Raw genomic sequence first — 24,984 nt, 5'->3', positions numbered from 1 at the left:
TGACTTCTCAGCAGCATTTGATAGACCTTGAAATTTCTTCCTAGATTTTGGGGCTCTTTCTTTTGTTTATCTTCTTTAACTCTTGTACCTTTTTTTCAGATTCTTCTTGCTGCCCCATAAATGGGGTGTTCTCCAGAGTTCGGTCCTTGGTTCCTTTTTTTTTTCCTATTCAGTCTCCTTGGTAGACTTTTGCAGTTTCCATTTAAAATCCATGCACTGACTCCTCCACTTGTGTGTCCCCATGTCAGCTGCTGAGCTGCAGACCTGTGTGTCCAGCAACCCTGAAGATCATATATGATAACAAGGACAGTCACAACAGCAGCAGCTACTCACTACTGAATGCTCTGGCAGACAGCTCAGTGGTTTATTGCTTCATTCCATCTATTCCTTTCAGCAACACTGTGAGGTAAATACTGTTATAATTTTCTATTTATAAATGAGGAAGCTGAGGTGAGATGCATTTAGTACCTTTCCCAAGGTCATTCAGTTAGTAGCAGAGCCTCATTTTTAATCTCAAGTATGGAGCCAAAGTTTTAAACAAGCAATTTGAATGCGCATGTTAAAATGAAATCCCTTACTTTTTTCTCTCTCACACACTCACACACACACAACCATCCTCTTCCATTATTCCCTGTTCTGCTTGAAAGGACCATATTTCATCCCTAAAGTAAAAGTATGGGATATGCACAATACCTCCCGGATATTGTGGATTACAAGAGTACTTTTATTTTTATGTCCAAAATATTTCCTTTACGTTAAATAGAGGTTTCAAACTCATGACCTTCAGGATGATGTATTGTTTGGACTACACACTCTGAGAAAGTATCTGACAAACATCTAGATTTCTTACTTTTCTTTAAAAACCTGGGCTGGCGCTTTCACATGGCCACAGTCATCTGGAGCTGTGTCGCAGCTTCCTCTCCCCTAGGCCTGACTTTTTCTCTCTTAAAAGCAGTATTAAATTCCCATTATGTAAGTATGATATCTGCTAAGTCTACTTCTCAGTAGTTTCTATCATTTTAAAATTAAAATGCTGTAAAGACTAATAATCTATAAGCTGTTTTTAAAATTTTGTTTTAAAAATCTATGTGTATGTGCCAAATTGGATTCCCCAAAATTCATATGTGAAGTCCTAATCCCCAGTACCTCAGTGTGACTGTATTTAGAGATACAGGGCCTTTAAAGAGGTGTTTAAGGTAAAAATAAAATCATTGGGATGGCCCTAATCCAATATGATTGCTGTCCTTGTAAGAAGAGGGAATTAGGACATAGGCACATTCAGAAGAAAGACCCTGTGATGGATGACACAGGGGGAGCCAGCCATCTACAGGCCAAAGTTTGAGGCCTCAGAAGAAACCAGCCCTGATGACACCTTGGTTTCGGATTTCTAGTCTCCAGATGTGTGAGGAAATAATTTCTGTCATTAAAGCCACCTAGTCTGTGGCACTTTGTTACGACAGGCATAATGAATTAATACAGTGTCTTTAAATTTTAATTCATTGAGATTTTAAGTCCTGTGTCTAGGAACTTTATCCTTAGGAAAGGGATGGATTGGCATCTGCTAAATTCCTTCTTCCCACTTTGAATTTCTTTAAGGGATTTTTAAATTTGACCTAGGAAAAGAGGGCCATCCTTACTTTTTCAGACTAGATAACACTTATGATCCACTACCTAAAGAAAGACTTTTTCCTTCCCCTTTTAAAATGATCTATTTCTGTTGAAGATACAAAGCAAAAAAAAAATCATTGAAATATAATGAATCCCCATTTATTGCATAGATTTAAACATAGTGGGTTTAATGTCTTCCAGACTTTTGTTTTGGTAGCTAGAGTACATTAAGTTCTCTTTGCAGTGGATAGCTATGCTCACTGCAGCTTCAGATTTCCAGAGGAGCTACTTACTACAGTGAGTTTATGTGCTTTACAGCTGTTCCTTTGAGGTCTGGCTGTCAGGGGAGAAAGTACTATGAACCACTAAATTTGGTCTATTCAGGTTTTCCTAGTGATACTTCAGGTTGCCATGTTGTCAACTTCAAAATACCTGTTCTCTCCACCCCTCACCTTAACTTCCCAGCATTAGTTGTAGTTGAACCAAGAAAATTATGTATGTAGAGTGGGTTAGAGACCTTGTTGGAAAAGAGCTTTTGCATTTACTGATCATGTGCTCAGATGAGACCTCTCCTGATCATCCCATATTAAATAATTTCAGACTCATTAAAGACCTTGAGAAGGTTTATCTGTATGCCTCCCTGTGACATTACCATTAACATCTCAGGTGGCTGCAAGTTAATTTTATTTTATAAATTCAGAAAGACTGAAATTCTCTTATAAAAACTCATAATTTATTTTCTGTATCTATTCTGAACTATTCATGCTACAATATTGAACTTGTTTTGTCTTGTTCTGGCCATTGTAGAGGTAGAGGATAGCTAGTCACCATGTATAATAGCTCTTACTCTTGAGCTCATTTCCTCATTTTATTAGAAGAAAGGCATTATTAAATTGCCTTTCTACCTTCTCTTTTCCAAACTGAGCTTTACTGGTTCTTTAGCCTTACAGGACTTATTTAAAATTTTTAATTACATATAAGACTTATCATTAAAGCCTCTCCATATTTTTCACAACTTTCTTTGATGGTGGATTCAGTACTGGTTGATACCATTAATATATAATGAGAAGATAGTTCCTTCACATTGTACCATAAATATAACTTTGAGTACTTTGGTTTCTTGCTTAATTTTTATTTCCCATTTAGCTAATTAAAATGCCTAACAACTAGGCAAAAGAAGATTATGTAATACTTTTCTCCATGACAAAGGATAATCAAAGCAGATAAATTGCACATAATCTTTTGACTTCACATGCATTGCTACTCAGATTCAGAGATCAGAAATATATCCTGCTGACTAGAACCAAAACGAAGAATTTTCTTTACCTTGTAGTCTTAGCATTGCCTCTAATTAACTGGATTACTGTAGACAAGTCATTTAACTTCTTTGTATATCATTTTATTCATTTATGAAAATGAGGAGTGCGTAGCTCAAGATTACATGACTTCTAAGTTATCTTCCAGCTCAGAAATTGTGCTGTGTACTCTACTAATGATAACAACAGTCAGTAAGTTATTAGTTTTAGTGGTAAGTATATTTGGAATCTAATAAGATTGATTCATTTGAAATATATTAAGTACTACTTCTAATGTGTCAGGTGCTGGCAACACTGATACATCAGACACCTTTGAAAGACCTTAGAATTTATTACAGGAAAGAGACATAGAATATAAAAATAAATCCAGTTAATATTATTGGTGCTATGGTAGGAGCGTGGCTGAGGCCTGCTGGGGCCTGAGGGAGAGGTTGGTGAATTTTTTTTGATGGCAGGAGCACCAGGAAAAGGCCAGTGATTCAGTGAGCCTGTTATGAAGTCCTGCAGAAGAGCAGTTACAGTGAAGTGGTGAGGCCAGCAGCGTCACTAGTGGCAAAAGTTTGAGGATAAGGAAGTAGCAGTAGTGGATACAGATATTTTTTTTTCAAAGGAGCTGGACTGTAAGGAGAAAATAACTGAGGGGATTATAAGAGGCTGATTTTAAATATGGAAGTAAAGGGCAAAATTAAACATTTTACGGGGTAAGAGCCTCTAGAGAGGAAAAGAGTGTTCTGAAAATGAAGATGAAATTAAGAATGAACTTAAAAACCTGGTTGAGGGTGGACAGAAAAACACAAAGATGGATAGATATGTGATAAAACAGCAAAACATTATTGTGGCATCAAGGAGATAGATGAATGGTAAAATACGATTCTTTCAACTCTTCTACATGTTTCATTTTATAATAAAATATTGATAGGAAGAAAAGGAATATGAGCTGAGTTTAATCTTGAACGTAATAGGGGACACTTGTTCCTTCTTGTGGCAGCAGATGGTAAAGCTCAAGATTCAAGTCAACCTCTTGTGAAATAAGAGCCACTCTCAACCTGCCAGAGAAGAGGAGCATGTTGAGAGACAGATGGGGACAGGAGAGGGACTGCTGGGTAAAGAGCAGAAGCCACAATGCTCAGGTTAGAGGACACGGAATTGTGCTGGCGTGAGATTTTCCCCCCGTAATTGCCAGGAGACAGCAAATTAGGAGGACCTTGAAGAGTGGCTTAAGAAATTGATGAGTAGATGGGGTGAATGATTCCCTCCACTCTTTCCCAACAGTTTGTTCTGCAACTAGTCCCAACCTCTCTTGTTCACTGTGGCGAGTTTGTGTTTTCTACCTCATGGTATTTTCATTTGAATGAATTGAGATAAAAATAATGTTACAAAACTATTCATTAACACTTAACTAAGATAATTTTATTATCTTCCTCAGGTAAAAGAAGAACGTCCAGAAAAAATACCAGATCTAAAATTGTTAGTGGAGAATAAATTTTTGGCTTTACAGAGTAAGAATTCAGATGCAGACTTCCAAAACAATGAAAAATTTGTACAATTTAAACAACAGCTGAAAGAACTGAAGAATCAGTGTAAGTCAGCATGCTTTGCTTTGCTTTGGCTCTTTGAAATTAGGGAACTGATCTGAAAAACAATCTCAGCTGATTTAAAAATGTTTGCTTATCTGCTTGGCTTTGATCCTCTTTCTAAATTGCTTTTTATTGTTGTTGCAATTCTGTATTTTGTTTAACTTTTGTTTCAAATCAGCCTGTGTGTTTCTGAAAGCCAACAGTTTCCACAAAGTGCTAGGAAAATACCCCAGTAGCTAGAGAAAGTTACAATACATTACCTCACCACTGGGGAGGGGAGTTGGGAACTACCTAATTGAAATAGCAGCAGTGTTTTCCAGATGTTAAACTACTGTGCCATGCTTTCAAACAACCACATTTTGATTATAGTTTTGCTGCTTTGGAGTAGCATGTTTTCTCAGACTATTTTTTCCTTCTCAAATATGGCCCTAAACCCTCTTGATCCCTTCTGTCTTTGTAACAGCACAAATTCCATGTGATTTTTAAATCTGTTGCCTTCCCAACAAACTTTATTATAACCATGGTTTTAAATGCACATAATTTTGATTTAAAAATGAGAGTGGAAAAAATTGTTATGTAAAAACATTTTCATAGGCAGTATTTTACAGTAGATACAGAAATGTATCTTTTCCACACAAGGAAATCCATCCATCCTTTTCTTTTTTTCATATAATCCACATAACAGTTTAATATAATTTGATTGTTCTTGCATTAACATCAATTGTGGTTATTTCTTGTGCTGTTTTATTCCTTAAAGAATCCAATAGTAAAGGAAATAACTTTTTTTAAACTTCTTTTCACATCTCCTTCATGTGCAAACACATGGAATAAGAATGTTGTATGATATGGTATATAAATTTACTTCATGTCCTTATTTGTAGTTATGTAAGGATTCATATTTTGAAATAGGCTTTCTTTTAAATATAAGCATCTTCTTTAAATTGATGCTGAGATCTCCAAAAATGACTGAGGAAGCAGCTTTACTTTTGTCTATTTTACAAGTAACTTAAGTTTCACAATTTGGAATGTTTTGCAATCATAGTGAGACTTTCGCTTTTACTGTAGATTTAAACAGTAAGCATTTTCCCCCACATCTTGTCTGTTTTCTGTTTTTCACTGAACATCACAGCTACCAAAATCCTTCTAGTATAATAGGCACTGTTCCCCCAAACAGGTAATCACCTCCCCAATAGGAAATAATGATCTGCTAGTGTCTTTCTGATCTTAATGATGCTAGTGAATTTCAGTTTTGGTGTTGGTCAGAAGAGCCAGATGTACTTTATTTTTCTACTTGGAGCCAGTAATCACAAATTATTATGCAGATTTAGCATCTGATCATAGTTCTTGGTTTTTTAGACATTTTATAAGACAGAATAAAGGATAAATGCCCCAAAATATAAGTCTTTTCCTTCTTTGTTATTGTTTACAAAGTTAATATTCCAAAAAAGAAAACTATGAAGATTTTTACAATTGTATACTCATGAGAAGCACTTTCTAAGTAAGAATATATTATTCAGTAAGATGATAAAGGTTGGAATCGTGATTATTGTCGCCTTAATTCTCCCTAAAATGGAGCGGAGTTCCCCCAGGCCAGCAGTATCATTTGGATAGACAGTTAAATGATATGACAAAATCGATTTATATTGAAAGAAATGCTCCCTTATGTAAGGTTCCCTGTGTGACAAACACTGGAATCAAGATAACTTTCCCTTTTATTTCTCCTAAAATATTCTTTAGCAAAGGTTTTAAATCTCAAATGACAGAACAAGCAAAATATTAATACTCTTAAAATGCTAAGATATGTATAATTTACTTGCAAAATGTAATTTTTAGTGCATTATTATTAGCACTAAGTTTGCACCATGTCTAGTGGATTTTAATTCTTTGGATACAGTGTTTATGTTAGGATGCCGATTAGCTCCCACAATTTTTGTGGAGCCATGTCAGAAGCACTTTAATTTATAAAGTGAATCTGTTTTGAGATATGTTCTGATGGCAAAGAATTATAATAGTAATTTTTTTTTTTAAGATTAGAAAATACAAGCCAGGGAGAGATACTTGCTTCAAGTTGCCTATTTTGGCAAAGTAGAGGCTGAAGCATTTTTATGGTCTGCATGTATCTGAAAGGTTCTTTGATGAAAATAATCATAATGTTCTCACCAAATTTATTATACAAGAACATAAATTGCATGGGATTAAGTTTTACCAAATCAGGATCTAATCAAAGAATGCCAGGAAGCTCTTAGGTGAGTTGAAGTCAAGGTAGAGATTGAAATCAGGCGGTCTGCCTAGTGGGTCAGCCTGAGGAAGTACCCTGCATATGGCCTGAGAACACTGTGCAGCAGGAGTAAGTCAGCCCAGCTTCATCTGCAGCGGGTACTTTCTGCAGCAGGTTCTCAAACTGGTCTCAAGATCCCTTTATATTCTCAAAATCTACTGGGGTCTCTTAGAGACCTTTTGTTTGCATGGGTTATAAGCTATTGACATTTATTATAATTAAAAATCAAAACTGAAGCATTTAAAAAATATTAATCCATTTTAAAAATCAATAAGAAAACCATTACAGGTTAACATAAAGAAATGTAACTGTATTTTCCAAACAAAGAAAAATCAGTGAGGAGTGCCATTGTTTTACAGTTTTGCAAATCTCTTCAGTTTCTGGCTTAACAGAAGACAGCCAGATCCTCATATTTGCTTCTCTACTCAGTCCGTGTGGTCCATTGTTTTGTTTGAGGCATACAAAGAAAATCTGGCCTACACATAGGTAGCTGGACTTGCTGACAGGATCTTGCAGGCCACCCAAAGTTCATACTTTGAGAGTCACAGATCTGGGCCTGTGGGCCAAGTCCATCCTGCCTCATGCTTTTCTGTGGCCCACAAGCTATGAAGGGATTTTTACAATTTTAAATTGTTGAGGAAAAAGTCAAGAGAAGAAAAATATTTTGTGAGATGTGAAAATTATATAAAATTCAGATTTCAGTGTCCATAAATAAAGTTTTCTTAGAATATAGACTCAGCTCATTTGTTTATATTTTGTCTATGATTGCTTTCACTATAAAGGCAGTCAAGTTGGTGCATCAGAGACCAGCTGGCCTGAAAGCTTATAATAATTATTCTCTGGCTTTTTACAGGAAAAGTGTACTGAACTTTCGTCCAAGCCATAATCAGAAACAAGGGGAGTTGTTTTTTCTTTTAACTTTAGATTTTTCCATACATATCATATATTAATCTCAGATACATTCAGAACACTTTGAGTGCCTACTGTGTATTAATCACTGCAGTTGGTGCTCTGAGATGAATAAAAGGCAGAGTCCCTGTACTTGGGAGAAGATGATACATACAAACATGAAATAATATGAGAAACATTGATGACAAATATCAAATCAGAAGCAAAGAAAAAAAATGCCAGAAACAAATGTTACATAGTGTGGACCTAAATGAAGAGAGTTAAAATAGGAATGCAGGACTTTTATGTGTGGCTAATATATTGGTTGAGACTGTGTGGAGCTGTATATTCAAAAAGATTCTGAGACTGGGTTCAGGCCTAGCAGAAAAGAGTATGCTTGGAGCATTATAGTAGAGAAGAGAAGGGGCAGTACAAATATCTGGTATCTACCATCCCCAAAATACAAACATAATAGATACTCTACTACTCTTTTTAAAGATATGGTTACTCTAAAAGTAACATAATTTAGTTGTGCACATTAATTTCCGTTAGTAGTTTTATATGCCTTGTGGATATTGCCAGGCACTCTATCCAACTTCTTTGGACCATTTGCTAATATCTGGTCTAAATCATAATAAAAAACAAGAGCCATTTTTTGTTTTTGTTTTAACTATAGGTTTTTCTATAAATACCATACCTGGGGGACTCAGTATCCTGTACATTAGAGATATATTGTCTGCCCCAACTTTCTCAGATTAACCAAGAGTAAGTGGGATAGTGAATCTTTGCAAACTTTAAAAGCTTACTTTAGATTTAATTATTATTGAGAAGGAACCTGTGCAGTATAGTGGACAGTATGTGAGCTTAACCACCAGATCTGAGTTTGAGTCACTTAATATGTAGTCTGGTCTCTATATGCATGCCACTGTTTTTCTTAGTTCTTATTCTTGGAGTTATACAAATCAAGATTGAATGAAGATAATTCTTAGAATTGGTGGCAGTGATAACTGAGTTAGGGAGTAATTTCAGGGAAAAGAATTCTGGCAATCATGTTCTTACTAACCCAAGTTGTGAAACCAATTATATGATTTGGTTTAAGTTGTATATAACCAGACTTCTTTAGATGAAATTATTTTAATTTCTTTAAACAATATGTTTAGGTAATTTTCTCTCTTCCTTACCTCTTTTACTCAAACTGTCTCCACTATTATAACCCATGGTTTCCTGCAATTTTAACATCAGGAGAACTTAATTAGAATGTAGGGGTACTTCTGTGTAGATATTTCCTCAAGTCATCAAGCAGTTTTCTGGTGTGCTTTATTCATGTACCTATGACATATCTAGTGGGCATCAGAAGTTTTACTGTAGGTCAGCAAGGCAAAAATTGGGGGCATTAGACAATAATTTGATATTTAGAAGCCTTCAAAATACAAGGTCTTGGCTTTGTGGTCAAAAACAGAATTGACTGTGTGAATCTAAGTATTAAAATAATCTGATTTTGGTACATTTAAATGCAAAAAAAATGAGAGCATTTCTGATTTTAATGCAGATTTCTTAATCTGAAGATGTTCACCACAGATTTAGACAGTATATTTAGGTCATATATGAGATATGCAGCATATAAGATATGGAGATAATGGAATCCATGAGTGAAACTTAAAAATTATTTTCGGTGACAGACATAGGAATTTACTATTGTAATCATAATTATTATATGGACTCACAGATTAACTTTGTATCTTCATTGTAAGCATACCCAATCTAGATCTCAAAACTGGTAAAATAGGGCGTGGCCATTCACATGACAAAAGATTCACTCAGGATGCCATTAAATAGTGAGGTCCTCAGGAACATTAGAATACCCTCATGTCACTACTCCTAGTGGGCTGCTTTTCCCTTTCCTTCAGCATCTGCTCAAACCATCGTGTAGTTCCAGGAAGTTAGGGGCTTTTACGTTTTGCTTACTGCTGTGTTCCTTAAACTCCAGCGTGAAGTCTACACGCACAGTATGTAAAGCACAGGCCCTTGATTGGAAGGAGAATCTTGAGGGAAACCACCATACACTTGTGAGCTTTTGCCCTAAGTAGGGAGACACCTGCCCCCTTGCCTGTCTGTTGTGGCTGTGAGTGGGTGTGGTTCTTTTGTCAGGCTTTCAGGTTCTTTTGGAAAATGCAAAGAGCTAGGTGATTATGTTTCCATTACTAGGTTTTTTTAAAACACTGTGAACAAAGCTATTAATTTGTGACCTGTGGCTTCCCCATCTCATAATACCATTTTTCGGTGACTTGGTTGGCACTCAGAAGGACATCAGCATTAATTTGGCCAACTGACAGAAAAGTACAATTTCTTCAGAGAAAATGGTGGCTTTGTTTTCAAGATACTCCAAACTAAGGCCAGAATGTGCATGAAATGTCATTTGAGAAAATATATAGTAGAAGCTTAGTGGGTGCTGTTGAAAGAGATGGAGATGTTATGGAGACAGGACAGGTCTGCGAGCTCCTGGCCCACATGAAGGTAAGCAGGGGGCCACAGGGAAGATTAGCTCCTTTGAAGGCTGGAAAGGCATGTGTGAGTTTTGAAACCTACAAGGAAAGAAATGAGAAAGAAACACAAGTGGTGCCAAGAGGGAAAATGTTTGGCTATGCCTAAAAATATTTTGAGTGCATTTAAACTGGGCAAAGTGATGACTAAACTGACTTAATCCTGATACTCCTCAACACATAAATCTCTTTGTCATAAGGTAACTGTCTATCCAAACAGTGTGTTCCTTGGCCTGCAATTAATGAAAGCCCAAAACACTTTATGGCTGGAATAATTTCTTCTTCATCTCTGTGTTCCTTTTATTCTACACATAATCAGGACTAAGTTAACATTTATAGAACAGAATTACTCAACTAGAAAAAGAGGGTTAGAACCTAGTTAAGGCAGTCTGATGATAGAACTCCTTTCCCTTCAATAATATATTATCAGTAAAGAAGAGAATAAGGGGGAAAGAAAATTAGGATTAGGATCTAAAATCAGCAAAAGTTAACAATTTATCTTTGAAAAATCAATTTGTCTTTGAAAAACAGTTACCTTTGAAAAATCCCTGCATTGCTCAAAAAAGTCAACATACATGATTTTGTGTATATAACCTTTTACTTTTTGGTGCAAATGTGTAGCATATGTAGTAAGATACAGTTTTTAATGCCCTAGTATCATTATGCCCAGGAATTAAGTGAATGTGGCTCACTCTAAGTGTGACTGCTAGGAACATTTAAGCAACTTTATAAAAACTTAAGTGTGCTGGCTCTCCTGTGGACAGTTTTATCATCTCTGTGACCCTCAGTTGAACTTCATTTCTTTCCTGATGATGTTGGTAAACCCATCACCGTTCACTTGCTGGATGACCGTGAATTGTTGGTAAATGCTAAAAATCGTAAATTGCACAGTAGAGATTGAGATTGACTTTTTCAGGCTGGATTATATCCCTGGCCTGGGGTCTCATGCTCACTGAGTGAGATTTCTGCCTTATGCAGATTTTTTATTTTTTTGGTGTTTCTTAATACCCAGCTGCTTTCTTTCTGTTTTCCCCACCATGAAGTTTCTCTTCCCATACATGTTTACTCATCAGTGAAGCTAAATGGTACCATTCCCATCTTAGTGATGAAGTAGGTTCAGAGAGGTTAGGTGACATTCCCAAGGTTACAAAGCTAATAAACAGTGGAACTAAAGGATAGAAGATACCAGGGATAGAGCAGGAGCATTAGGGAGAGCTATCTTCTTTCTTCTGTTTCATAAAGTTACTTTCCAGGAATTCTCACATTTTAAGGCAAAGTTAGAGTACCAAGTAAGTAATAAGTGAAGAAGAAAAGAAAACAAAGATTAATTCAAATTAGATTGATCTTATAGTGGAGTTTCAAGGCATGAAGTGATCAAGGAGTTTATGAGTGAGAACTTAGCTTTTCCGCATGCCTTTTATATTAAGCAGTAGAGACCCCATCTCTTCTGCCTTCCTCTAAAGTTTGCCCTGGTTCTTTTGAAAATAGTAATAATAAAAGTAATAGCCAGGTTTTGTATAGTACCTACTATATATGATACTTAATAAGTGTTTGTTGAACTAAAACTATGGACATACAACCCTACAGGATAACTATACCCATTTTATGGATTAGGAAATATGCAAAGAGAGGTAATATAATTTCCCTAAAATCATAAGTGCTGAAATTCAGACTTAAGTTTGGGTGACACCAAAGCTCATATTCTTTCTTCTATATAGTAAAGCACAACTCAAGAAAGGACTACCATGTGGCTTTCTTTTCTCTCAGTTCAAGCATTTTATTCATCTCTTGAAAAATTAGTTTGTCATAGGACTCCTGAGAGTAAATAATTTGTTTGGGTCTCCCAGATCCTAGGTCTGCATTGATTTGGGGAATCTGCTTCATCTAGCTGAGAGAGAATCTCTTTGCTTTTTGGAATCTGAATCATTTCCATTTAGAGATCAGGGAGTAGGAATCATATCAGACATAATAGTGTATTTAGGTGTGCTTCCTATTGGCTTCCAAGTAGTTCCTAGAGAAACATTAGTTGAAATGAGGCTCATAAAAGGTAAGTGGGTTGCTCAAGGTCACAAAGAAAGTTATAGAGTGAGATTCAAAAATGGTCTTCCTTTACCAGATACCATGGTCTTGGCAGTGCATTCAGTAAATAGTACCTAAGAATGTCATTTCCAGTGTGAACTGTTGCTATGTTATGGCAAAGAAGAGTAGAATATTTATTACACTAAAGTTTAGAACAAATTCCATGAAATTTATTTCAAGCATAACAGCAATAATCCCACACGCATACCTCATCTCTCTTAATCCTTGCAACATCCACGTGCAGGAGAAGGATGCATGGAAAGTGCAGCTTCTGTTTTTAGCAGACTGGATCCTGGAGGTGACATATCTACCCAGTGTCTCACAGTCTGGAGGTCCTAAGGATAACAAATGTGTTCCCAAGGAAAAGGGAAGCTTTAGAATGAGAGATGGCTATAATTAAAGTTATTAGGAAAGAAAGGTTCAGTTATCAAGGAAGAAATGAGTCAGCAGCAAGTTTAAACACAAACTGAACTATGGGTGTTTCTCTCATGGTAGCTTATTTTGAGAGAGTATGATGCCATCCATGCTCAGAAAGCGGCCTGAACCTAGAATAGGAAGACCAAATCCTAAATATTCTGGGGACAGTGCACATCAGACTTAAGAAAACAATTATCTTGTCAAATCAGTAATTCCTGAGGTTGGAATGATCTAAGTTTTATAATTGTTAGATGTATATAATGGGTGCCCCTTCCTCCATTTCCAGCACCTAGCAACCACTGTTTTGTTTTTTTGTCCATGCAGCTTTAACTTTTCCACAATGTGGCATACATGGGATCATACAGTATCTAGCGTTTTAAGTGGCTTCTTTCACTGAGTAGAATGCATTTGAGATTCATCTATAGCATTGCTGTTACCAGCCATTTGTTGCATTGTATTTCTGAGTAGTATTCCCTTGTATGGATGTTCCATATTTTATTTATCATAAGTCACCTTTTGAAGGATATTCCAGTTGTTTCCAGCTTGGGGATAAAGCTGTTATGAACATTCGTGTACACGTTTTTATGTGAATATAACATTTAATTTCTCTTGGGTAAGTATCCAGGTATGAGATTGCTGGCTAATAAGCTAAGTATATTTGAATTTAGAAGAACTGACAGGCTGTTCTCCATTGTGGTGTACCATTCTTCATCCCCATCAGCAATGTATGAGCATTGTGCTTGCCATGCATGCTCGCCAGCACTTGGGTTATTTTGGTTTTGTTTTGAATCTTAGCCATTTTAGTAAGTACTTAGTGATATCTTACTGTGGATTTAATTTAATTTTTCTAATGACCAGTGATATTGAGCATGAAGTTCCTTTTTTATATTTACAGTTATCATATAGTGTTCATGTTTTCCAATTAGTGTATCTGGTCAGCAGTGGTTCCCACACCAGCAGCAGCACAGCACCTGGAAGCTTCTTAGGCACCAGGACCTGCTGAAGCCGAAACTCTGGGAGTGGGGGTTGAGTTTTATCAGCCCCTCCAAGTGATTCTCCTGTGCACCAGAATCTGAGAACCATTGGCTTACAGTAGTGTCATTCACCCATCACTGGGTATCAGTATCAGATATGAACCTTAAAAATAAAATCAGAGTTTGGTCCCCATGCCCAGAGATTCAGGTTTCACTGGGTCTGGTGGGGCTCTGGGCCTTTTTTTTAAAAAAGTTCTCCAGGTAATGCTTAGGTACAAGGGTTGAAAATAATCTGCTCAAGGTTATTTAGCTAGACACTCTAGAGAATGCAAATCTGGTTTGCAATTCCAGATCCCTTGCAGCTTATTACCTAAAAGTAAAGATCTGTGTGTACATAGCATAGTTGTGGGCATATGTAAGTTACTCAGTAATTATTTAATGAATTAGATTGTATTTTATCTCCTGAGTTTGAGTATAAACTAACTTTATTATTCTATATCTGAGAGCTTCATTTTTATATTCCATCTTATACTTAACGTTCATTCATTCAGCAAGTGTTTATTGACTGTGCTGGGAATACAACAGCAAACAGAATAGGCAAGTTCCTGTGTTCATGGCACCTAGTTAGCTTCTACTTTATCTTATTCAGGTGGAAGTGAGTGCATCTCTTACTAAGTCTAAAACAAAGGTATCCACCTATAAGCATAAATGATAGCCTTAATAATTATATTTGTGTATTTGTTGTATTCAAGTACTTTCCTTCAGAGTTATTTGCCTTGTATTTGTTAAAACGTATATATTAGTCATGAAATTGTTTTCTAGATAACTTTTTATGTTTACTTATTTAATTCTTTAGATATATTGATAACAGTATTCAGGGGGTAGAGACTGTCCAACCCATGGAAAGAGCGTGGAGTTTGGAATTAGAAAGTATAAATTCAGATTCTAGCTCAGCCAAATAACAGTTGTATTTTTAAAGTTACTAATGGTTGGCATAAATTCTCAAGTGCAAGGAAGCAAGCTCAGAGTGTTATAGTCATTTTGCTAAAGGATGACAAGATTTTAATGAAGGAAGTAGAAAGTATTGCTAGACTGTCAAGTAGTTAAGGATGTTCTGTCATTGACAAGAGTGTGAAAAAATTAATGTTGATAGGAACGAATCACTTTTCAACACAATATTGATTTTGGCAACCTTTTCTTGATAGGGAAGCAGAGTCAAGAACAGCACTATTCTCATAATGAGCCATACTGTGTCTAGTGAAATGTACTTATAATGAGCAGATACAATGGAGCTGCAGCTGTCACTGTATGCTGTATGGCCTTTAATATATTAGGGATTCTCTTACTGGAGAGAATCAGCTCTGCTGTTTGCACCTACCTATTTAGTTAGCTTTTCTTTTAATCACCTAATAACGTATTTCAAATTATATATTGTTAGTGAACACACACCTCCTATAAGCAGAGCATTGTGCTAGGCACAAGGAACAGAGGCAGGTAATTAATGTGTTGGGAATGAGAGAAAAAGGACACTGGTCTCTTGAGATTGCAGGGTCCTAGAACTTGACATGCAAAATTTGAAGAAGAAATGAGAGTGGGGGTTGGTATGGGGGGAGGAGGCATAGGTAAAAGGTGCTGAGTAGAGTTTTAATGGAGTAAAATAAAGGTAGTTAATTTTTTAAGATAAAATAGTAAAGGTTTCAGAGTTAGATAAATGAGTCAATTTTCTTTACTGTGGGATTCCTTAGTCTTCATTTTGCAACTTGCAACTGGTTGGAAAGTCAGTCAGTTCAGTGAGAGCAGGCACTTGTCTGCTTTGATAGATACTGTCTGTGGTGCTTAGAACAGCATGGGACCAGTGCTTCACATGTATTTGGGGAATGAATGAAAGACTACAAAATGGGATTAAAACTTAGTTCATGGAACCTTTTTTCCCCCTGGGAAAAATATTCCATGGCAGCTGTTTTGACACGCAGTAGTCCTGGGAGTGAGGTAGTAGGTTGGATAAGGCATTGCATCCCTTTTCACCAAGGCTCCTTTAGGAGACCTGGGCAGCAGCCTTGCTCTCAGGATGAAGTGTGACTGCCGGTTGGCTAGAGGTGTTCCCAGACTTACTGACTACTCTCCTTTCCCAATTTGACCATTGGGTGCCTATCACTGGAAAGTACTTCCTTCCTCTTTAGCAAGGGGGACACTATTCTTTGACTTCATTTCAGTTGCGTAAAGCAGGAAACATACAAGTTATACTCAAGAACTTTGAATTCTTTCTCCCAACCATTGGCCTTCGTGACCCCCGTCTCTCCTGTTAGGTGGTAGCATCAGATATCCCCCCACTACACAGTGTATTAGGTTGACAATGCTTCTTAGATTTGATGGCATCATGGAGTCAAGAAAATATAGTACCAGCTTATTTAGGTAATATTTTCTTTCTGCTTCAGACCACAGTGATTTTTATCTTAAATTTATCCAAAGCAAAAAATTATTCCTACAAAGAGATGAATAGGAATTATCAGCCACTGAACAAGATGTGCTATCTGGGCCCATCCTAAAAAACCTCTGCCAATCCCCTCTTAATTTCCATGTGCTCCCACTGCTGAGGCTGCTCCATTTATTTTGGCCTCCTCCATGTTCCCTGCTCCTGACTTGCTGCCTGGCAGTTTCTGCCACAGTGATTGATCGTTCTAAGGTATTAATCTGGCCATGGTCGTCTGCCACATGGCCCCCTGGCCCTCCTGGAATAAAGGCCCTCCTGGCACCAGGTTTCTTCTTTTACTTTCTCACTACTCTCCTTTCTAGCTCTTTGATCCACACATTTGCAATTCCCAGAGAGTATTATGTTCGCTTTCACCTGCAGGTTTTACACTAGCTGATCTCTTTGTGGAATATTCTGTTTACTCCCTCTCTCTTTACTTGGTTAAGGCAAGTTCATCTTTCTGCCTTATCACAGATATCACTGATTTCAAGAAGTCTTTCCCAAGGTAGAGTAAGTACACATAGAATGTGGGACCTTTAAGGAAGTTTTAATGTGGAAAGTGGTTTAAAGTCTTCCTAATTTAACCGCAGATTAGGAAGATTAGCAGGTAAGATTGTTTGGCAAGAAGAGGAATTTGAAGCAAAGTTTATGGTAGCTTTGAAATATGCTAATTATTTGTTTAAATAGTGTACAAAATGGAAGCCAATACAGAAGTATCCAATTTATCATGTGATTTTGAACATGTATTAATACCACCCTTCAAAATAAAATATTCTGTATGCATGTGCTGCTTTTGGTGGTGGTACATGCTGGCACAGACATACTGAAATACTAACTTTCTCATCTTGACTGACTTCTTTGACTTGAATAACAAGTTCCCCCGTGACCCCACCTCTAAAAATAGAAAGTATGTTATTATGTTTTCAGAATTCCAATCTTTGAGAACCTGTGAACTGTTCTTTGTTTTTGCTCTGATGGCCATTGGCCTGCAGTTAAATTCTGGTAATTGCGTGGGCTGGCGATGTCATGGTTGGAGGAGAAGAGGAAGCCCCAAAGGAACAGAGGGTTGGGAGACGCATGTTAGAATTACAGGTTATAGATACCAACATTGTAGTTAATAGAATACACCAGCTGTATATGAGGATCAACCTTAAGCTTTGATAATACAATGATAATTTAAGATAGCTATAGTCAACTGAAAATCATGTGCAGAAGGTGTGCCAAGATGTTTTAAAAATGTTTTCCTGGTAATTGTACTTTTAGGAATCAGTTCTAATAAAATAGTCCAAACTGCAAATGCTTTACCTACAAAGATATTCAGTAGGAAAATTTGAAAACAAGAGATTTGTGAAAATCATTTATCAAAACAATAAAATGTTTAGAAAATGCTTTATCATATATTGTTAAATGTTAAGGCAATATAAATATTGTATATGTATTGTGATCCCCATTACTGGGTAAGGAAGTACTGTAAGCCATGAACAGAAGTAGTAAAAGGCATAGGACCCAAGGACCAGCAGGTGATCCAGTCACATCATAAGTACATGGGAGATAAGATTAGAAGGGTAAGTTGGGGCTGAATTACAGAGTTTTTTGTTGCTTTGAATAGGATAGTTTAATTAGTAAGTCATGGGGTACATTAAGTTTTTCATTAGGTGAACCATCTGTTTAGACTTGAACCTTAACAAGACAGATCCAGATATGGTATTTATAGGATAAATTGAGATGGGAAGAGGTTTTGTTACAGTGGTCCAGTCGAGTACTGATAATATCCTGAATCATGTTGGGAAATAGGAAAAGAGAGAATTAATACAAGAGGTATTGTGGAGGTAAAACTGTAGGATTTGTCAACTTATTTAAAATAATAATAACAATAGATATAGCCAAATAAGAAATTGAAGATAACACTCAAGTTCTAGTTTGAGTAGATAAGAAAGAGGTGATGCCATTAAAAGAGGCAAGATGTCTCATGGAGAATCTGGTCTTTAAGTGACGTGGAAGGATAACTTTAATTAAAGTATATTATATTTAGGGTGCTGGGTTTTGGCATAGATCTTTACCAGATGGTTGGAAATGAGGAAGGTTTTGGTATAAAACTCTGGCTAATGAGAGGGAGATAAAGGCTTTCCACATGCTCCCAGAAGATGGTTGGAGTCATGGGGATAGATGACCCATGCAAGGGGAGAGTCCGAGAGTCAAGGAGAGGAAGAAAAGGAGGAGCCAGCACGGGATGCCAGGGGCTGGAAGGAGGAGCAAAGGGGCTTACGGTCAAAAACATTAAAGGGAGAAAGAGTTTTTCTTCTTAGCGTCATTTTCCTATTTTAGTTGAATTTCCTATTACCAGGGATGCGCAAATTTCTCAGTCTGATTCTGAAACCTATTCATTTTTTTCATGTCTCAAAATTCGTTAACTGATTCTATAATCTAATGAGATGGGGAAATGGAAATAGCTATTTGTTTTTTAGTTTTCTGCATTTATGCTCCTTGTTGGTAGTATTGATTTAGAGTTTTTCACTGCTTATTTTGCCCCTCCCAGTTATAGGTATTTAAAGCAATGAAGACTAGAGGTGACACCTGACTTCCCCCATCCAATTTTGTAAACAAGATACACATGGTGTAAAGAAAAAAATCTCGTGGTGTATAAGGGGACAGTGATGAGGTGTACTAATTTATTAAATAATAGGTTTTAAAAAAATCAACCAAAAAGATTGCAAATACTCTTTATTTAGAAATTTTGCTTTAATCATAGTTAGTTATTTAATCATAATTAGATTTTAAGATTATTTAAAAATAAATATTAAACATATAGGAATGATCTACATTGGCTGTCTAAATCTTCCGTGGAATAGAAATTAGTATCGTGGCACCATGTAAGTGTTCAGTTTTAAATTAAATGTGATGACTTAGCTTTTGTTGTGTAACAAACCACATCAAAACTTAGTGACTCAAAATAACTGTTATTGGGCTTGTGATCCCATGGATTGGCCGTTGGGACTGGATTTAGCTGGGTGATCCTTCTGCTGGGCCAGTTAGGCTCCCTGATCGACTTGCATCTCTCCGTCTAGGACACCCTCAGTTGGAACAGCTTGTCTGCACCCCAGGTGGTCTCATTCCCCAGCAGACTAGTTCAGATTTGTTCCCATTATGGCAGGAGGGAGATAAGAGCCTCAAGAGTGGAGGTAGATCTCCTGAGACCTCGGCTTGGAAACTGGACAGTGTAACTTTTGCCAGACTATTGGTCAAAGCAATCACAAGGCAGCCCAACTTCAAAGGGTGGGAGAATAGACTCTGCCTCTCACTGAGAGGTGATAGCAAGTATTGTGGCCAGGTTTTCAGCATACCAACCAGCTCTTATTTGTTTGTTCATTTTGAATACTCAAATATCAGTTTTTAACTACTGAAACAGTACTGGCTTTCTCTCTCTGTGTGTGTGTGTGTGTGTGTGTGTGTGTGTGTGTGTGTGTGTGACTAACTCACAAAAGCAAGAGGTATTTGAACTGACCTCAATTTTTTGAGTCATTTGTTTGATCAGGGACATGTTTATTCAGATTTAAGTAAAACTAAACTACAACTGGTTTACTTATATAGTATTCGTTGAATATCTTCAAGTGGCTTATTGATGCCTGGCACTGGGCTAGGTATCTAGGAATACAGAAAAAAGAAATGTGGCTTTTTTTTCTTTTGTATTCTTATAGGATGGACAACATTTATTCAAGACAACAAATATTTATTGTTAATGTGTCAAACACTGGGCTTTAATCAAAGATAATACCCAGATGGGTATGACTTAGTCCTCTTAGTGGACAAGAGAAACATTTAAAATCACTGCAGTTCAAAGAAAGATAAGTGCCATGAGAGAAATACAAGCAGAGTGCTATTGAATTAGAAAAAGATAGGGAACAAATGAATCAGGATGCGATTCACATAATTAACACCTGAGAAGGGAGAGATCTTGGAAACCAGAGGGTGATGGCTTCATAGAGAAAATGAGTTTTGAACAAGACTTTGAAGAACAGGTAGAATTTGAATAAGTGGGGAGGTAGAATCCTACTCAGTTTAGGATTGAGTTGTGTTTTCCCAAGAAGATAATTATTTAATTAAAGAGAGTCATTTAAAGTGGCAGATATTAAAGAGCATGAGATAATACTGTACATGACTGTAGAAAGCATTATGCTGGGAAGACAGCTGGCAAATTTTTTTTCCCTCCAGTGGTGCCAAGACTTTATTTTCCTTCAGCAGATATTTGTGCGCTTTGGTTGGAAAATTGAGTAGAGAATATTTATTTCACTCTATAAGGGCAGTGCCCATTTCATTTTCACTGGGTAGTACTCTGCTTAGTCATGTATTGATTAAAAAATAGAAGCAAGGATTATGTCTCCTTGTTGACAAGGAAATCCAAAATTAGTGAAAGTAAGGAAATCCCCACTGAGTAATGTCAGCTGGTACTTTCTACAAGTATGTCTGGATCTATTTAAGAACTAAGCTGGTAAAAAGAAACTGGGGAAATTCGTTTCCTAAATTTGACAGGTAAATTTGTCTTTCAGATTTTCTGTTGTAGTTAGTCCTATTTAAACAATTTAAACTATTTTGAGAGGAATTGATTAAAGTGCATTTCACTTAATGCTAATTGAATAGTACAATATTTAAACCTATACCAGTTGCCAAAGTGCTCAAATAACTATATAATGAGTAATAGAATGTAAGAATTATGATTTTTATGTTAGTAAGTCAAAGGCAGTATTTCACTGTTTAAGTGGCATCGAAAGAACTTGAATCCATTGTCTAGTTTATCACTGCCTTTCCTTTGAAAGCAGTGATGCTCAACTAATACTGTCTTAACTTGAATGTTACCAGATGATGAATTTGTGTAGAACTCCTTGGGAAACTTTTCTACTACAGTTATTTTTAGTGATGGGCATTTTGAGAGTTTATAATAGTTTTTATAATTTTATCTATTTCAATAGCTGGAATGTGTGTTCATTTCAAAGAGAATCTATCATGGGGCTTTTCTAAATTGAAAAAAGCATGTGAAAGTATCTTATAAACTGCAAAGTCCTATACAAATAAGTGTAAGGTAGCATTATTATTCCGAGATTGGCACTTGTTCTCTCAGGGTCCCTAGTAGTAATTCACTGCTTAGTTCAAGAGCCACACTTTTTGAGTTCAAATCTGGGTTCAGCCCCTTAATAGCTGTGTAGCAATGGTATGCTCTTAAAAACCTTGCAGTACATTAGGTACTCCATTTAAGGTGGCCTAATAATAGTATACCTACTTCATAGGGTTGCTGTGAAGATTAAATGAATTAATATATGAAAGTGACTTAGAATAGTGACTTGGCACATATTAAATGTTATATAAGCGTTGGCTGTTGTTTTTATCAGCACCTTCATTATCCCTGCATCATGCATAACAGAGAGAGAATTGCCTTAGGCTATATGCTGCTCAAGTTTTTCTCTATGGAATTCCTCCTCTCTCCTAGCTTTGCATTTTCCTCAGATAGAGAACTATGCTAGATGTTGAGGACAGAAAACGGTGAGACTCAGTCCTTGTCTCACCGTTTTCTGTCCTCAACATCTAGCATAGTTCCTGGCTCATAATAGATATTCAGTAAGTGAATGGATTGCATTCTAGATTCATGCATATGACCTACTAACAGACAAGTGCCGTATGAGAACGTGGAAAAGGGAGTAGCGTTCAGTATTGGCATAACATTAGTCCCTTTCTGATCCACTTCCTCTTTGTAGACAAAAATGGCTTGTTCCTTTCTTCCTCACCTGGTTGGCCTCTAGGACACCTCCCCAGGCTTCCATACTGTCTCTCCCAGGAAGATTTCATTCAGAGTGCTTTCTGTGGGAGATCTTTGTTAACCAGTCCTGCTCAAGATAGCCCCTTCCTCTCTATAGCACTTCTTGTATATATATATTCCCTGCCCCTCTTTATAGTTTTTATCTTTTTGATAAAATTCACAAAAAAGACTATGTAGTGAAAAGTAGGGTCTTTGCCTCCATGGAGGCAGTTGTTGCCAATTTCTTATGTATTCTGGTAGAAATATCATTCTGTGTGTGTGTGTGTGTGTGAGAGAGAGAGAGAGAGAGAGAGAAAGAGAGAGAAGATGGTAGCATATTAGGCATACTGTTCTAATTTGCTTGTTTCACTTAATATATTTTGGGTATTCTGCCATGTCAGTGCATATAGGGCTTCTTCATTCTTTTTAATGGCCATATAGTAACTCATAATTTTTAACCAGTCTCCTGATGTTGGGATAATTGTTTGGTGCCGACATTGCTGCAGTAACTATTCTTATATCTACAAAATTCCATGTAAGTAGTCTATATCTGTAAGGTGAATGCTGGTGAAATTGCTGAGTCAAAACATATGTGAAATTTTAAATTATACTATGAAGGGCAAATTGCCTTTCATAAACATTACATTAATTGAAATTCCTATCAACAATGTATGAGAGAGACCATTTCCTACATAATGGCCAACTCAGGTGTTATTGAACATTTTGGTCTTTGCCACCTACATGTCCCAGATAAAGTGCTCTTACTCTGTATCATATTGTTCATTATCCTTCAGAATATTTCCATTTATCTCCCTTATATTATCAGCTCTTTGCAATTTAGGATAATCTGATATTTTCATTGACTTTGTATTCCTTAACTTTTAGGAGAGTTTTAGTTTCTGATGTTCTATCCCACTGGCCATGTATCCAGAGTTTTGGTGTGGGAAATATACTCATTCCAGTAGACTCATAGACACTGAGAAATAACTAGTGGTTACTAAGGGGGAGGAGTTGGGACAGGTGGGCGAGGAGGGTGAGGGAGATAAAGGGGCACAATTATTCACGATCACAGTATAAGTTATTCATGAGGACAGTAGTACAGCATGAAGTATATACTCAATGATTCTGTAACACCTTTCTTCATTGATAGATAGTAACTGTACTAGAGGGGATGAGGATTTAAAAATATGGTTAACTGTTGAACTACTGTGTTATACATTTGAAACCAACATACGATTGTTTATCAACAGCACTTCAATTAAAAAAAAAGAGCAAAGAGGAGGGGAGTCTAGAGAAAGGCTAGACTCTGCAAGGCTTCTCAAGACGTGTAAAGCATGGGGAAAAAAAAGAAAATATCATCATTCCATTATGCATCTTTGCATTGTTTCCCTCCATGATTACTTAGAAGTCATAGTGCTCTGTGAATGTTTATGGATTGATTATCTTATATGTGCAGAATCTATATATGTAATTTTGAAGCAGAGAGGGCTTTTGCTTTCTAAACATTTTATACCAGTCCTGCCTTTGTGTTAAATATTTTACTTTACATTATCAGTATCTGTTATATGTATCTATATATAGGAAAGATTGATAGTGCTCAAAGCCACCCCATTTACTACTGACTTTTCCCTTGCCAGAGATGCTAACTCTTGAAGATACCAATTAGATTTATGACTTGTTGCCTACTAGCCCTTGATAGAGCCTTTCTGGGTCTACACTGCAGAGCTGGGCAAGTTAGGTGGGAAGAACCTCTTAAAAGATGCTCTTCTTGGAGAATGAAGAAGTTCAGGGACTTGGTTGAGCTAACGGGGTGTCACACACAGAGCCGAGGCCATGAGAGCCACTGTGAGGGGACACCTAGTTCATAACCAGGATATTTTGTCACCTCTCCACAGACAGCAAGATGAGAAATGCAGAGAGGGCAACCTTGTTGTTAGCCAGGCTGAAGTTTGAGGGGAGGGAGGATCCAGGAAAGTGGTTCAGTATCAAACCACTGAAAGCCATTGCCAGGGCGTGAATTATTTTTACATGGGTTATAAATTTGGGATGGTTGGTCAGATAAAGAGATGGTGGGCTAGAAAGTACTGACTCACAGAATCTAAATAATCCCTTTATTAAGATAGCAGAACTGTGGGATAGGATGTCTCTGCTCTACACAGCTGTACAGTTTCTTATGCACTACATCTGAGCACCCCTGTCAAAGCGTGGGATGACTACATGCTGGCCTGTGCTCTAATCCCCAAAGTATGTACCTAGTGTGCCTGGAGGAGTGTGTGCCTTTTTTCTAATTCATCTGCTAATTCAAATGCTCAGGGTAGGCAAGCAGAGGCTTTGTTCCATGTACCTCATGGCATAGGCTTCCTGTGAAGAACATTCTCTAATCTGTTAAAAAAATAATCTTAGAATGAATGAATAATAATACTTTCTGTTCTAAAAGTTACATTTAGCAGTAAATGATAACAACTGGTCATAGTTCAATTCCCTTTTATAAGATGAGAATGGGAAAGAAAAGAGCTTAAATATTTGGTGTTAAAAGAGTATGCCTCTTTATGAGAAAAGAATCTTGAACATTTGTAGGGCTTTTTTTTTCATTTTAAGATTTTATTCTCTGCTCCCTACCTAGTTTTCCCTTTGAGGACACCGGAAGCAAAATGAATCAGGCCATAGAAGAAGGTCCTTTCAGCCTTCATAGGTTACCAACATCTCAACATTACACATGAAGCAAGTCATGTTATTAATCACATTCTCACTTGGCCAAAGGGTTAGGTGTCCTGAAATGTGATTTGAATGCCCATCTCCTTCACAGGCGTGAGCTTCTCTCTGGTATTTTAATAAATATGCATTTTTATGGAGTGATTTAGTCCAGATTTTGTGTCATGAATATCAGAGTCTACCTAAGGTGCTCATGCTTTCCCACCTTCTCTCTCTCTTTTTCTAATGTTCCAAATCACACATTAGCCTGAAATGTGAGTTTTGTTTGGCTCACACAGTGTTGGGATTTGTTGTTTTTAAATGTGTTTAGATCAGAGCTGTACTTCTCAGTCAGACACCA

General features: G+C 36.8%; 2 protein-coding genes across 10 annotated transcripts in view; both read left to right on the top strand.

The window, feature by feature from the left end:
* Positions 1-24,984, top strand: part of PLXDC2 (plexin domain containing 2) — a 786,648-nt gene that overhangs the window by 661,311 nt on the left and 100,353 nt on the right. The gene's annotated exons all lie outside the window — the stretch shown is intronic.
* Positions 1-24,984, top strand: part of LOC140847791 (myosin-IIIa-like) — a 124,925-nt gene that overhangs the window by 43,859 nt on the left and 56,082 nt on the right. For 6 of the 7 annotated variants that reach the window (XR_012127978.1, XR_012127977.1, XR_012127976.1 and 3 more), the window contains 2 exons: positions 249-406; positions 4,351-4,504. Coding sequence is in view for 2 of the 7 variants with exons in the window: in XM_073229118.1 (XP_073085219.1) it covers positions 249-255 (7 nt within the window). In the remaining 5 variants the exon portion in view is untranslated. The remainder of the gene's footprint in view (positions 1-248; positions 407-4,350; positions 4,505-24,984) is intronic. The other variant, XM_073229119.1, reaches the window with a different exon arrangement.

This window comes from Manis javanica, chromosome 2 (assembly GCF_040802235.1).
Source record: "Manis javanica isolate MJ-LG chromosome 2, MJ_LKY, whole genome shotgun sequence".
In the NCBI taxonomy this organism is placed as follows: domain Eukaryota; kingdom Metazoa; phylum Chordata; class Mammalia; order Pholidota; family Manidae; genus Manis; species Manis javanica.
The sequence above is the reverse complement of the archived record's forward strand: the minus strand, read 5'-3'. Positions and strand labels throughout refer to the sequence as shown.